The sequence below is a fragment of the Arvicanthis niloticus genome, chromosome 23, assembly GCF_011762505.2.
Source record: "Arvicanthis niloticus isolate mArvNil1 chromosome 23, mArvNil1.pat.X, whole genome shotgun sequence".
In the NCBI taxonomy this organism is placed as follows: domain Eukaryota; kingdom Metazoa; phylum Chordata; class Mammalia; order Rodentia; family Muridae; genus Arvicanthis; species Arvicanthis niloticus.
The window spans coordinates 8,208,996-8,224,308 of record NC_133430.1 but is presented as its reverse complement, the minus strand read 5'-3'; the positions used below and the strand labels follow the sequence as shown (position 1 = coordinate 8,224,308).

Genomic DNA, 15,313 nt, shown 5'->3' with positions numbered 1-15,313 from the left:
CCTCCATGAGAATGGATCAAACCTACCTATCTATGATGTGCTAAGACAAAACCCCAGGAATTCCACATACTAAGTATTTTAGTCTCAGTCTAGCAAGAAGCAGGTTCTTCTGAGTGTACTGGGGAAGAGGACAGCCAATATTAAAATCACTGGACTCATGTATACTTATGAACCAAATGACCAGCCATAAAAATCCCCAAATCCTCACCCTTTTAAAAAAGGGAGGGAAAAAGACACACTGTGCACTTTTTGTTTTTAATCGCATCTGTATTTTTCTCTTAAAGCAGAATGTGACTGGGCACTATTATTTCCATTCACAAGCCTTGCCGAGAGTTACAAGACCTAGGGAAATCAGGGGTTTGTTCTTGGTACTTTGGAAAACAAGCCACTTGGGGAATTCCTGTCAAGTTGTTTTAACTTGTGTTTACTTCTAAGACTAGTACATGCAGAATTAACTACAGGGAATGAAAACTTTAAGATGTAACTTAAGCCATCTTAATTTGGTCTACTAAGGAATCCAGCTCAACAGCTAAACACTTCAGACCACACAGTTAACATTAACAGGTTATGTCTTACAAACGTTCTATCAACCTCTTGAGTCAAACCTATAGTATCACAGTATCACATGTAGAAATTTTATCTTCCCCTTAGTTGTCATGCCACACAGATGTTTTAAATGTTAACAAAAATAAACAAAAATCGAGGAAAATATATTATCAGAAGGAATGAAGGTAAGCATCAAACACTTTTGGTGAAGCTTAGTCTACTTCTTCCATGCGTGATGTGTCGTCATCTCCTTCCAGGGGTGGCATTTCTTCGGTTACAGCAGCACTGGTCTCATCCACAGTAGGATCATCCTCATCAATACCTTGTGTTTTGGAAATAAGTGTTACAGTTAATGCCAGCTAAGTGAGGCAAAGACTGGCTTTAGACTGAGGCATTAACACCCCACCCCCTATTCCCCAAAGGAAACTTCATTCATACAGGGCAAGTATATGCCTATAAATCCCAGCACTGGGAAGTAGAGGCAGAATCAGTCCAATGCCATCTTCAGCTATATATATATATATAATGTGAGGCTAGTCCAAGCTAAATCTCAAACACAAAGGACACTGTTCACATATTCTTTACACACTCATACCCCTGAGTTGAGGTTCCCACAACAGCAATACAATTGTCTCAATAGCTAAAAATTCCTTTTATTTTTTTTAAAGTCAGGGTTTGTATAGCCTTGGCTTTCCTGGAACTCATTTAGACCAGGCTGGCCTCAAACTCAAGAGTCTGTCTGTCCCTCTGTGCCCCTATACCCCTGACCCCACTAGGATTAAAGGTGAGTCACCATGGTGTTGCAACATATTTCTTTTAACATGTAGTCTGCAATTAATTTACCTAGACCAAGCTTGATCATCCTGTAGATCCTGTTAGCATGGGTCTGAGGATCTTCCAGACTGAAGCCAGAAGACAGGAGTGCAGTTTCATACAGCAAGATGACCAGATCTTTTACAGACTTATCATTCTTGTCAGCCTCTGCCTTTTGCCTTAAGGTTTCAATAATGGAGTGATCAGGGTTTATCTCCAGGTGTTTCTTTGCTGCCATGTAACCCATTGTTGAGTTGTCTCTGAGGGCTTGAGCTTTCATGATTCTCTCCATGTTTGCTGTCCACCCATACGTGCTTGTGACAATACAGCATGGGGATGTCACCAGTCGGTTTGATACAACCACCTAAAATTAAAAAAGCAAAAACACAAAAACAAAAAATTAAGTGATGACTTAGGCCATAGAACTTACCAGAAATGATTTGAAACTGTAGGCATTAGCAGTGACTTAACCAAAACTAAGTATATATACATTTTACTTGTAAGATTAAAGGACCAAACTGTAAATTACCAGTGATGTAAACATTCACATACCTTTTCAACCTTTTTCTCCAAAATATCTTTCATAATTTTGCAGAGGTTCTCAAATTTTGTCTTTTTCTCTTCCTGTTTCTTCTTTTCCTCTTCATCTTCTGGAAGTTCCAGTCCCTCTTTGGTAACAGACACCAAGGTCTTGCCCTCAAATTCCTTCAGCTGTTGTACACAATACTCATCAATGGGCTCAATCATATAGATTACTTCTAAGCCATGCTTTCGGAGACGTTCCACAAAGGCTGAGTTAGCAACCTGGTCCTTGGTCTCACCTGAGATATATATCATAAAGTTACTTTCAGAAATGGTTTCATGTCTTTAACTTTTCCTCAGGTACAGGCTTAAGTATAACCAAACTGGACATTCGCTGCCGTACACAGTAAGAGAAAACACCTATTTATTTGACCATCACCTGTGATAAAATAGATGTGCTTCTGGTTTTCCTTCATTCTGGTGCAGTAGTCCTTCAGAGACACCATCTCATCCCCAGAAGCAGATGTGTAGTATCGAAGCAGCTCTGAAAGCTTCTTCCGATTTTGAGAGTCTTCATGAATTCCAAGCTGAAACATAAGCACAGGTAAATGTCTCACATTATTTATATAAATGATCGGCCTTTAATCCCAACACTAGGAAAGCAGAAGCACATGGGCCTAAGTGTGAGGGTCTGCCTCATATATACAGCCAAATTACAGGGCAGCCAGACATCCACAATTGAGAACTTGCCAACACCCCCACTGCCCCCACAAATCAAGCTAGTTTAAAAACTGCCAAGAAAATGTGTCAACACCAACCTTTATGTTTTTTGAGAACTGCTCATAAAACTTTTTGTAGTTCTCTTTATCTTCTGCCAATTCAGTAAATAGTTCTAAGCATTTCTTGACCAAATTCTTTCTGATAACTTTCAGAATTTTGCTTTGTTGTAGCATCTCACGGGAGATATTTAGAGGGAGATCCTCAGAATCCACCACCCCTCTAATGAAATCTGGGGAAGAACAAAAACACCTATTTAATCATTCTCAAAACTAAGAAATCCGGTTATGCTCTTTTCGAGGGGACTGAGCCCAGGGTCTCAAATGAGTTAAGACAAGACCCCTCCCACTAGGTTACATCCTCAATCCCCAAACTAATACAGACCCAAGAGAGGTGATGGGATTTTCTTGTCTGCCAACAGTGCTTATTCTTCCTATTCATACTTACTCAGATACTCAGGGATTAACTCCTCACAGTTATCCATGATAAAAACTCTGCGAACATACAACTTGATGTTGTTCTTTTTCTTTCTGTTTTCAAACAGATCAAAAGGAGCACGTCTTGGGACAAAAAGAAGGGCCCGGAATTCTAATTGTCCTTCAACAGAAAAATGCTGAAATAAAATGAAAACACCTTTAACTGACATGGACAAAATGAACTGAGTTTTCCACTGAGATAGGTTACACTTAAAAGCATTTTTATAGGGGAGTGGGTATAAAAGTTAACCTGAAAACCTGCTTTAAGTCACTCACCTTTACTGCCAAATGTTCTTCCCAATCGTTGGTTAAGCTCTTGTAGAACTCTCCATATTCTTCATTAGTAATGTCATCAGGATTCCTGGTCCAAATTGGCTTTGTTTTGTTGAGTTCTTCTTGATCAATGTACTTTTCCTTTATCTTCTTCTTTTTCTTCTTGTCACCATCCTTCTTCTCTTCTTCTTCTTCATCAGAACCAACATCTTCTATTTCAGGCTTGTCATCAGATTCCTTTTCTTCTTTTTCTTTCTCTTCCTCTTTCTCTTCCTTTTCTTCTGCCTCATCATCACTGACTTCCTTATCTCGTTCCTTCTCCACCTTAAAAAAGACAAGTCACTTCATTATCTGAATTATATAACTAGGACAGATCTAAGAAATGTACACAACCAAAAAGCTTCTCATCAGTTTTCTCTCTAATAATTTCTCAACAGTCCTCTTCAGAGTAGAGACCCCAACTTATTCCAAACAGGCTTATTAGTCTAGTAAACACCAGGTTTACAGAATTCTGTAAGACCATCCTCAGTTATCAACTAGCATAGAAATGTACCCTGTAGTGAACTTACAAACAGAGTAATGGGATAGCCAATAAATTGAGAATGCTTCTTCACAATCTCCTTTATTCTCCTTTCCTCCAAATACTCAGTTTGGTCTTCTTTCAGATGCAAAATAACCTTTGTTCCACGACCCATTGGTTCACCTGGAAAAAAAGAGTGAACATCAGCCATACGTTTTTCAAATTTCCTAGCCTAAGTTCCCAAAGCTCCCTTTAGATTAACAATTTTGTTGAAGGGCTCAGGACTTAGCACTAAGGCTCTTTGAACCCTTCAATTCTCCCACTTAACCCTCTCAAGCATTTGACTACACTCTAATACACTGTTTTTGGCCTCTGCCTACCTGTGTCAGTCCTCACTGTGAAGGACCCCCCAGCTGAGGATTCCCAGGCGTACTGTTCATCATCATTATGCTTCGTGATGACAGTCACTTTCTCAGCAACCAAATATGCAGAGTAAAAACCAACACCAAACTGGCCAATCATAGAGATGTCTGCACCAGCCTGCAGAGCCTCCATGAAGGCTTTGGTGCCCGACTTGGCAATAGTGCCAAGGTTATTGATCAAGTCAGCCTTGGTCATTCCAATCCCAGTATCCACAATAGTGAGGGTTCGATCCTGTTTGTTGGGAATGAGATTAATGTGCAGCTCCTTCCCCGAGTCGAGTTTACTAGGGTCCGTCAAGCTCTCGTATCTGATTTTATCCAGAGCCTATTAAGATTAAAAAAAAAAAAAAAAAAAGTCAAGCACACATGCAAATCCCAAGGCGAATTTTTTTTATAGAAACCAACATCCAATTCTCTAAGTGATATACTCACATCTGACGAATTGGAAATGAGCTCCCTCAGAAAGATCTCTTTGTTCGAGTAAAAAGTATTGATGATCAAGGACATCAACTGGGCAATTTCTGCCTGAAAGGCAAAGGTCTCGACCTCCTCCTCCTCCATTGGTTGGTCTTGGGTCTGGGTTTCCTCAGGCATCTGGGGAACAGAGGAACACTTGAAAGCCTCACAGAATGTCTGCAACCGTGCTAGCGACTACCCCTTTTCTGTAAATATTAAATTTTTTTTTTTTTTACGAACTCTCTCTTGGTCTAAGAAAGCGACGAAATAAATAGGAAAGGGCGACAAGCGGGGGGTGGGGGGGGTGGATGACAAAGGGATGACCTCATTTCAGAATGCGGTAATTACGAGGCGCATGTGCGCGCCTCCGGGAGGACGTTCGGACCCAAGCGGCTCCACGCACGCCGTTCCTAACGGCCACCCTCCCCCCTCAACCCGCCGCCGCCGCCATGGCGCCTCCCTCCTCCCTCCTCCGCCCGCGCCTCAGGGGCCCCGGCGAGAGCCGGGGCGGCCTACGCCAAGGCAAAGCGACCGCTCGCCTCGCGCCCGACTCTCTGCCGCAGCTCCTCCTCAGCGGCCATCACTGCATCCTGGGCCTGGGGCGTAGAGGCCGCCTGGGGCCTAGGGTCTGAAGCCATGGCCGCCCACCTCCGCGAGCTGAGGGAGGCTCGCATGGCGGCCCCGACACCGCCGCCGCGCCTGCATCCCACTGCCTCCTTCCCCAGGCCCCGCTCCCCAGGCCCCGCTCCGGCCCTCGGCTAGAACACTCACCTTGGCTGAACGAGCACGCACGAAACGTGACTACCTGCACCAGGACACTGAAGCAACTGGCGCGCCGCCCCCCGCGCCCGCCTTATATAGACGCGGGCCCGCCCAGCGCGCGGCGCTTTTTCCAGAAGCCTCCCGAACCTTCCGGAAGAACCCTCCCCAACCGTCGCCTCGGCCGCGCGCCTGCGCCTGCGCACTGGACGGGCCCCGCCCCTCCCCCAGGAGCGCGCAGAGCCCGCGCGGAGAACGAACGCAGGCCCCTCCTCCACAGCCAGGTGCTCTGGACATGCGCAGTGCGGAATTCTTAGCTGGCCTGGCGCCTTCCCGGGCCGCGCGCCGCGGCTCGTGGAGCGCGGACGAGCCGTCTGGCGCATGCGCAGGAGACCGCCATGTGCGCATTCTGGTCTAGGGCTCCTTTTCCCCCCGGGGTCTGCAAAAGGGACGTTCCCACGTGAGCGCGCGTGTGCTGTCTGAACCTCAGGGCCCTCTGCGGCGCGTTAGGTGAAAAGGTCCCCCTGTCTTCGGGCTCCCCTTAGGGACGCAGACCCCTGGCGGAAGGCGAGTCCGGCCCCTGGTTTCCACCTGATGGGTGGGGCTCCTCCGGGTCTGAGGTTCAGCTATTGCAGGGTCCGGCCCTGGGCGTTGTTAAGGATTTTGTGTCAATTTTAAGCTACCTTCATTTATTGTAATTTTGGGGCCGGAAAGATAGCTCGTCCAGTAAAGGTGCTTGGGTTTGATACCTGCCACGCAGATAGCGGAAAAAGAGTTAACCTTCAGCCCTGTGACACCCACGTGCCCATCCACACGCACATAAGTGTAAGGAGCTAGAGAGACGGGTAGGAGCAGTTAGTGGTAGCAAACACACACGTTAAGGCAGCTCACAACAACCAGTAACTACAGTGCTATGAAATACAATATCCTCTCTGGCCTCTGCGGGCACCAGGAACACACATGGTGCACAGACACATGCACTCAAAAAAAAAACGCTCGTACGAAACACTTTATCCTGATTTTTGAAGCACCTTCGTATGGTACATATGAAGTTACTTGGGGCGATTAACGTGACCCAAAAGATTTCCAAAACCAAAAGGTTTTCTTGTTTATCTTCAATAGGATTCGGTTAGGCCTTCCGTGTACCTTTCCCCTGGGTTACTCACACCCCCGGTTTCTGCATCTTTTTCTGCTGGCAAAACTATTACTCATTAAGATTAGAAGGAAAAGGGCTGGAGAGACAGCTCAGTGGTTAAGAGCATTGACTTCCAGGGGACCCACATTCAATTCCCAGCACCCACATGACAGCTCTCAACTGTGTGTAACTCCAAGATCTGACCCCCTCACACTGACATACATGCAGGCAAAATACCAGTGCACATAAAATAATAAATAATTAAAAGAAGAAGAATGTCCTTTAAGGACAAAAACACAGCAGGCAACCTCCCTGGGCGAGGAAGAACATTACCCTCCTACCCTTCCCCCATGGAATGAGGCCCTTTAATAGCAGTTGAGGAAATTTCTCTGACCTTGATCTCCGGGCCATTTGAGTGGGGGTGTTAAGTAGAAACAGTTTTCTATTTTGAGGTAGTAATTTTTTTTTTTAAAGACAGGATCTCACTTTGCAGCCCTTCCTATGTAGACCAGGCTGGCCCTGCTTCTGTTGAGGTGTATGACATTGTCCCAATCTGTACTGCTCCAGTGCCACTTGTTTTCCCTAAGAGTGGCCATTTTGTGTTGGGTGCCAGGACTATTAGGTGTTGATTTTTTAATTGTTTGCATAAAACCCACAAATCATGCTCCAAGCTGTTGGGATCTCTCTCCTAGGAGGGTAATTTTGCTTTTCATTTTTGGTCTTTCGATCTCCACACTGAGAATGAACCCAAGGCCTCCTACGTGCCACACTAGGCATGCTAGGCCCTCCCACTGAGCCATACTAGGGTCTCAGTTGCCAATACTTCCTGTAAGGGAACTTTAGCTAGGCAGACTGTGAACTTCCATCTTCCTAGCTCAGCCTTCCAAGTGGCTGGGACTAAAGGCCAAGATTTGTTATCAAGCAGGCAAGCAAGCAGCCAACCAACTAAAATCTAAAAAGGATAAAAGAGTTTAAAGGGTTCTGGAGGGCAGGGCGTGGTCATCATGAGGCAGCATAAAACAGAGAAAAGTAAAGGGACAATAGTAAGAGAAAGAAAGCAGTCACTCTGGAGTCTAACCGAAGTTTCTCACCAACTGAGAGTCACAAACTTCAGAACAATTAATAGCATTTGCTTGTCAAGGTTGCCTGTAAAGACTATATTCCTTGTGTTAGCATTTTGTCTAAGCTCCGCCCCACAGTTACCTGGCAACGGCTAGGTATGCCTGACTCACTCCCTATAAAAGGGGTTGCTTTCGCCCTCCGGGCTCTCTTGCTCCAGCCCTGTCCTCTCTCTCCCCTTCCCCCTCGCCTCATTCCCCTCCCCCTTTCTCTCCACGTGCTCATGGCCTGCCTCTAGTCCTCTACTTCTCTGTTCTCTCTTTCTCTCCCTCTCTCCCTCTGCCTTTCTCTTCCCTGGGGGGGGGGAGGAGATGCCTCAGCATGGGCCCCCCCAGGCACCCCCTTCCCCCATACCTGACTACACCTTCACCAAACATATCCCCCCTCTCCTTTTTATAAGACGCAGCACCTTGTGTATAGAGATATTAAAAATAAGAATGCTAAAAACAAAAGGCTGAAGAGATGGCTCAGCAGTTAAGAACACTGGCTGCTCTTCCAGAGGACCAGGGTTCAACTCCCAGCAACCACATTACAGCTCATTATCTGGAAGTCCCAGGGGATCTGACTCCAACCACACTGCATGTGCATGGTGCATGGTGCATGGTACAGATATTCATTCAGGCAAACAACTCATAGACACACACACACACACAAAATCTGAAAAAAAAAAAAAAAAAAAAGCTAAAATAAATCATGCTTAAGACCTAAGCATCACACTGGAGAGTTCAATTCTCAGCTCCCATGTGACAGCTTGCAGCTATCTGTAACCCCCGTTTTAGGGGATCTTACGTCCTCACACCCACATACATGCAGGCAAAACACCAATTGCACATTACAACAACGGCAAAAACCTGAAATGCCTAAGCATCTATGCCCTCACACCCTTTCTAGATGTGAATTCAAACTGTTGTGGGAGTCTCAGAGACTAGCCTAAAGCTCTGACTTAGGATTAAAAACGTTTGCTGGGCAGTAGTGGCACATGCCTTTAATCCCAGCACTTGGGAGGCAAAGACAGGTGGATTTCTGAGTTTGAGGCCAGCCTGGTCTACAAAGTGAGTTCCAGGACAGCCAGAACTACACAGAGAAACCCTGTCTTGAACCCCCCCCCCCCCCAAAAAAAAAGATTAAAAACGTTTTAACCCTGCTTGTCACCTTGGTGGCCTATGGCTCTTATCCAGGGCACCCCAGGACCCACCCTAGGATCTCATGCAAGTTCTTCAGTGTCCCTTTGAAACATAACTCTAGATGCCACTGAAGTCCTATATACAGCTACTGAACAGACAGGAGTATAATTCTCCTGAGTTCACACCCACACTTGTGTCTCGCTTTTACTGAGTGCCTATTGAGCCTCCTGCTTAAATATGTGTTAAATTTTTCTCTTAAATTCTAGCTCTGCTTGACACTAGCTTGTCTTAAACATCTTTTCATCAGTAAAGAATCCTGTTTTCGCCAGGTGGTGGTGGCACAATGCCTTTAATCTCAACACTTGGGAGGCAGAGATTTCTGAGTTCGAGGCCAGCCTGGAATTCTACAGAGTCATTTCCAGGACAGCCAGGGCTACACAGAGAACCCTGTCTCTAAAACCAAACTAATCTATCAAACAACAACAACAAAGAAGCAGCCTGGTTTCACCTAGTGTGAAGGAAATTGTTTAGGCACTGTTTCTGGTTCACGTCCCAGTGTGGCTGACAAGTATTGGGACACAGATGGCTGGTGCAGGAACAGTTCAGTGGAACTGAAGACCCTGGAAAAGAAAGATGAGAGAGATTGGGGTCTATGTGAGTGGGGTCCAAAACTAGGTGTGCATGTAAGAGAGAAGGGGTAGGATCTTCCAACGCCTGTTAGCATTTTGCCTAGACCCTGCCCCACAGTTACCTGGCAACAGCCAGGTGTGTCCAACTCACTATAAAAAGGGCTGCTTGCCCCTTAGGCTCTCTCTTGCCTTCTTGCTCTCTCTCTCTCTATTCTCCCTTCTGCTCCTTCTCTCTCCCCATTCTCCTCCCCCTCTCTCTCCACGTGCTCATGGCCAGCCTCTCCTCTTCTTCCTCCTCTTCCTCCTCCTCCTCCTCTTCCTCCTCCTCCTCCTTCTTCTTCTTCTTCTTCTTTCTCTCTCTCTCTCCTCTCTCTCTCTCTCTCTCTCTCTCTCTCTCTCTCTCTCTCTCTCTCTCTCTCTGTCCCCTCCTGTGGATGGTCCCTCAGGGGGAAGGGATGCCTCAGTATGGGCCTGCAGAAGCATCCCCTTCCCCCACACATGAATACACATCCACCAAACATATTTCTTCCCTCTCTTATCTTTTTATAAAACACTCCACCAACCTGTCTCCTTCACCTCCACAAGCCACCCCCTTGCAGAAGTCCAGTTTGTAATCCGTTAGTGCTTATCTGGAATTGGGGATGGGACAGGGATCAGGGGTGTCTGAGCTCCACACTAGCACATGGTCCAGCCTGGAGTAGCAAGCACTTTTAGAGGCTTTGAGAGCGTGGGACAAACCAGAAAGAGGTGAACCACCAGTATGATGAGTTTTGTCAGGGTCTCAGGTCTGTCAGACCAAAGGTCTTGTGTGTGACCTAGAGCTTCCTTCCTGGAGCACTGTGGTTTTCTTCAAACCTGCTGAGTCATCTGACTCCATGGCCTCTGTCTACCACATCCGAGGGCTGGCAAACCTGGCCGACTTTCTTTTGACTGCTCTTTCTCCCATGCTCAGGCCCTACTCTGGTTGAATTCAAGCTTTCAGGTGCCCACAGCCAGGCACCTTTTGCTGGACTAATTTGTGCCTTTCTCAGCTGCCATTTTCAGGAACAGAAAGCCCTCAGGGCATGCAGGACACTCTGCCCTGACTTTCTTTCTAGGCTGTCAGCCCCAGAGCCTCACTAGCCAGCTCCTCTCTCCAGTTCCCTGTCTGAGACCCAGTTCACGCAGTCAGTGGCTGGGGAGAACCCCCTCCTATGTCCATCCCTATGGCAGTGTGTCTATCTGCAGGCCTGTCACCAGGCCATGACAGCACTGTCCATAGATGAGTGCCCAGCTCAGGAGGGATGGGCCAGCTTTCCCAGTCATAAGCAGATCATCCAGCAACCTTACAAAGAATAGAAAGGCTGACTTTGCTCAGCGATAAGGGAAAAGACATGTTTAATGTGTGCAAGGCACTAGGCTCCAGCCCCAGCACACATGGACATGCAAATGCACGTAGAGCAAGGAAACAGATTCAGGGAGAGAAAGGATATAAGGTCTATAAGGTGATGCTGTTGCTTGGCTTTCTGGCTTGTTCCAGCCTCGTTCTTCCTCCTGAGTTTCATTTTCTCAGCCTCGTAGGATGGACCTTGTAATGTTTACTGTCCTTGAGGAGGAGGTGGGGCCTCAAGAATGGAACCTAAGAGTGAGAAGATCTAAAGTGTCAGGCCAGAGCCAGCTTTAGCCCGAGCATCAGGCAGTTACACTCGGAAGCCTAAGAAGAATCCCCTGAGTAAGGTGTTCAGTCACAAGGACAGACTACAGGCAAAACCACGTTTTTCCATGGAGTCATATAAACACAAAGCAATAGCCAGTTGTGGTAGAAAATCGGAGGCGACCTCACTCCTATCCACCACACCTAGGAGGGGCTCAAAAGCACATTCCGAGAGCAATTCCATGTTTTTGAAAAAAAAAAAAAAAAAAAAAAACTGAGGTCACAAAACTCTTGCTTTCTTGGAATTTTCTTCACCAGTCCTCAGGATTCTCCTGCTATGACTCTGGTCTTGGACCTTGTTCTGACCTTGTACAATGCAGAAGGACCCATCAGGGCTATTCAACACTTTCCCACCCCTTCCTCTATGCAAATTACAATAGTAGCTCAAGGGCTCTGACCTCTCTCTATCCTGAATGGTTCCCCCTGAGCCTGGAAACTTTTTTTTTTTTTTTTTTTTTAGACACTTTATTGAGCTCAGCTTACTCTCTGTGCCTCCTCCACGGCTCTAAGCTCATCCAGATAAACTGAACTTACAGGTTATCTCTTTATCCTCTAGGCTATCTCCGGACTCAGCACGGGCAGGCAGCTGGGTAATCATACAGAATTAGTCTGAGAGTGGTCAGAGCCCTTCATTCCTAAGGGGAGGCATGGGTGTTTAGCGCCACCTGCCGGTCAGCTGTTTGAGGCCTTCCAATAAGAACCATTAGAGGTTAACTGAGCTCCCATGCAGACGATCATCACTGCATCACTGCGGTCTTCACTCAGAGAATTCAAGGCAAAGCTTCAGGTATTACACTGAGCAAGGATAAGGTGGTGTGTGTGTGTGTAAGACAGCCTGGAACCATCAATAACCTTCCTGCCTCAGCTAGGACTACAGATAACCTGCTGCAAAGTTCTGAGAGCAGAAGGCCTGGATGTATTCCGTAGTGCAGGCCGATAATGTCAGCTATGCAGGAAGCTGATTCAGACAGAATGACAAGTTCAAGACCTGCCAGGACGACAAAGTGAGTTCAGGACAGTGTGTGACTTTCTGACCTCCTACATGGTAAGAAGTAATCTGCTCTTGAGCTGTAGTCTTGTAGTGCCAGGGAAATGTCAGTGATCCCTAAAAACACAGACAGGAGCCAATCTGATGCAACTCACAGCAGGGTCTTTATTCTAGTCAAGCTAGCTCGCCCCCCCCATGCACCACCATCATGCAGGAAGGTTTTAGTGGGGGACCCCCAAATGTCTATTGGGGCAAGGCTTTATAGTAAGCAACAAGCAGGGAGCACTGTGCAAGCATCTAATTGGAAAGCTACTACGGCCTTTAACATAATTGGCTGGTGCTGGGAGTCATATCATATTTAATTTCTCTTCCCCTCTGTATTGGTGGTCGTTAGGGTTGGGCTTGTAACCTGGGGATGCAGATTTGTTGGTGGAATAACCTGGAGACGCTGGTCTCGTTGAGGGTGTAACCTGGAGACGCTGGTCTTGTTGGGGATTAGCCTAGAGATTGGAGCTAGGCTCGGGTCCTGTTCAGGGGCAACTTGGAAACTAATGCTAGGCACCAGCCTGTTAGTTTACCCGAGTTCAAACTTAGGTCAGGTTCTCCAAAATGGAGTCTGAATTTCAAAGAGTTGGCCTCTCAGTCTTTTGTCCTATTTTTATGTCCAGTATTTGTTGTTTATGAGGTGCTGGGATGGATGGACCTGAGGACACCAGTTAAGTCCTCCGCCACTAAGCTACATTCCTGGACTCTATTCTTTTAACTCTTAAGCCAGGCTTTCACTTAGATGCCTGGCTTGTCTGGAGCTTTCTATAACCAGGGCAGGTCATGAAATTTTAATTTTCCTGCCCCAAAAGCCCAAGTAGTCATGCTATAATTTGGGAGAATTAAGTTGTATTAAGAAAAAAAAAAAAAAAAAAAAAAAAAAAAACCAGGCCTTTTCCTTTTCTGAGAATCACAGAGGCTTGGCACACAATGACCTCCTTTTTTGTCTGCCCACCAGGGCAATTCTGCGATAAGTAGCTGTGAACACATGTGTAGACACCAGCAAACTGAACACATTAGTGACAGAAGTACCAGACACCTGCACTCTGTAGTCCAAAGACCTAGACTGGCATTCCAATGGCCATACCTTGTTTCCCAAGTTCCTCTGTGTTTGTCTGATAGCAAGGCTATCTGCTTCCTGCGATATCTCCAGGAGTCCGTTTCAGGATTCAGAATGAGTGTGGTCTTTGAACTAGGCCATTGTAACAAGATGGGAATTTCTCAGAAGGAACAAAGCTCCCTGGGTCAGCCTGTGAAAGGAAAGGAATTCCAACAAGGCACTCATGGGCAGTGGCTGACTGTTGACACAGCAAGCAGCTGGGGGAAGAGATGGCAAGGACAGAGGCTAAGAGCTCTTTGTTGGGGCTGGAGAGACCGAGGGATGAGTGACCAGCTGTGGAACACAGTGTGAGGGAGGGGAACCTTCCCTGTCCTGAGGAGTTTCTTGATCCTAGAACTGAGGGCAGGCCCCACTCATCAGAAGGTCGAGTGTTGTAGGCCACATGTTGCCTTGCTTCTGATACAGGGGTCTCCCATTTTACAATATATTGGGGTTCCAGTAATGAGGTAGTGGAGGAGACAGGCAGCCTGGAGAATGGGGTCTCTCTCCCCCAGGTTGGTGGATGGCTGTTGAGATACCCACCTTTCCTGTGCTGTCAGTATTTTTGTTCCTTTGGGTGTACCAAAACCCTACTGTGTTAATTCAGGTGGGGTAAACTATCTCATCTCGGACTCCACCCTCTGCCCTTATGCACCACCCCCATAACAGACTCCAGACCTTAGCACAACTGACTCCATGATAGAAGTATTGTTCAGGCTGTAAAATTCAGCACATAGACAGCTCCATCTGCCAAAATGAAAACAAAGACCTAATCCATAAAAATTCTGGGAAAATCTCTGAATGTACAACCTTCCTTGCCTTTCGCCTTCTGTAGTTCTGCTTCTGGTTAACTGTTCTTGTTGACTGAGTATGTTAACCCAAGATACGGGTTTTGTGCTTAAAAGCTCACCCTGAGCAAGGCTCAGTGCAACACAGAATCCCAGTATAGTAGCTGGCCGGCTAATAAAGACTTTCTGTTTTGCTTTACAGCCCAACTCAGAGTGAGTACCTGTCTTAACACTTCAACTATCCCCTGACAAGAGCAGCACCAGACGGGAAGAGGACCAGTCAGGCAGGGTTACTCTCCTTTTCAAAAAAAAAAAAAAATAATTTTTTTTTAGAATTTTAAAAACGTTTATTTTCATTTTATGTGTATTGGTATTTGCCTAAATGTATGTTTGTACATCATTTACACTCAGTACGTGAAGAGGGACAGTTCTCCTGGGACTGGAGTGACAGCCAGATGCAAGCCGCCATGTGTATGTCAGGAATTAAATTCAGGTCCTCTGAAAAAGCAGCTAACACTCTTAACCAGTGAACTGTCATCTCTCTAGGCCCTTGCTTGCCCTTTGGATTCAGGGTTATGAGGATGGAAGTCGAGCTGTGCAGGCTCTAAGTCTGGTGTCCTGGGGGGGGGGGGGGGAACCTCCAGGGAATGAGAATGGGGACAAGAGACAAGACAAGCAATGGCGATCTGGAGGTTGAGCCTCTCCCGCCATCGCCTGCAGTTTGGTTTAAGGCTGATAATCGCTTTCCCATTTAGGATAATGCTAGTCAGGCCCCTGCTGCTTGAAACCGTAGGAGTTCTGAATGTAAACATCCTTCATCATTCCTGGGACTTAGTTGGGCACGGTAATAGCAAAAGAATAATTAATTTTCTTTCATAAGTAGAGCTCTGTGTCTCACACTGCGGAGAGGGAGCCTTATCTGCTAGTGAGGCAGGACTCCTGGGTCATATAAAAACAGAACCTAGTTAATGAGCATTAAGTGCTGTTTCTACTCAGTGGCAGCCACTCTGCTTGTCTCCTCAGTCTTTCCTAACAGTGCCTCCCGACAGTTCAGCTGCAAGGCTGAACATCAAAACGTGCTCTCCAAGGGGTTACAGGAGCTAGAGGCGTCATGTGACCCTGTCCCAGG

At 46.5% G+C, this 15,313-nt stretch overlaps 1 protein-coding gene across 1 annotated transcript; it reads right to left on the bottom strand.

The window, feature by feature from the left end:
- Window positions 1-246: 246 nt before the first annotated feature.
- Window positions 247-5,768, bottom strand: Hsp90aa1 (heat shock protein 90 alpha family class A member 1). Its single transcript, XM_076921151.1, has 11 exons — window positions 5,577-5,768; window positions 4,782-4,943; window positions 4,308-4,674; window positions 3,977-4,110; window positions 3,411-3,731; window positions 3,106-3,271; window positions 2,700-2,890; window positions 2,321-2,468; window positions 1,912-2,180; window positions 1,390-1,723; window positions 247-868 (listed from the first exon to the last, which is right to left on the bottom strand). The coding sequence occupies exons 2-11, from the start codon at window positions 4,941-4,943 to the stop codon at window positions 759-761; spliced, it is 2,202 nt and encodes a 733-aa protein (XP_076777266.1). The 5' UTR covers window positions 5,577-5,768; the 3' UTR covers window positions 247-758.
- Between the last annotated feature and the right edge of the window lie 9,545 nt (window positions 5,769-15,313).

Excerpts from the sequence above, each read along its gene's own strand:
- Hsp90aa1 (XM_076921151.1), bottom strand. The coding sequence starts at position 4,943 with ATGCCTGAGGAAACCCAGACCCAAGACCAACCAATGGAGGAGGAGGAG. Across the intron at positions 3,272-3,410 it reads AAGAACATTTGGCAGTAAAG|CATTTTTCTGTTGAAGGACA; the intron begins GTGAGTGACTTA and ends ATTTTATTTCAG. Across the intron at positions 2,181-2,320 it reads GCACATCTATTTTATCACAG|GTGAGACCAAGGACCAGGTT; the intron begins GTGATGGTCAAA and ends TATATATCTCAG.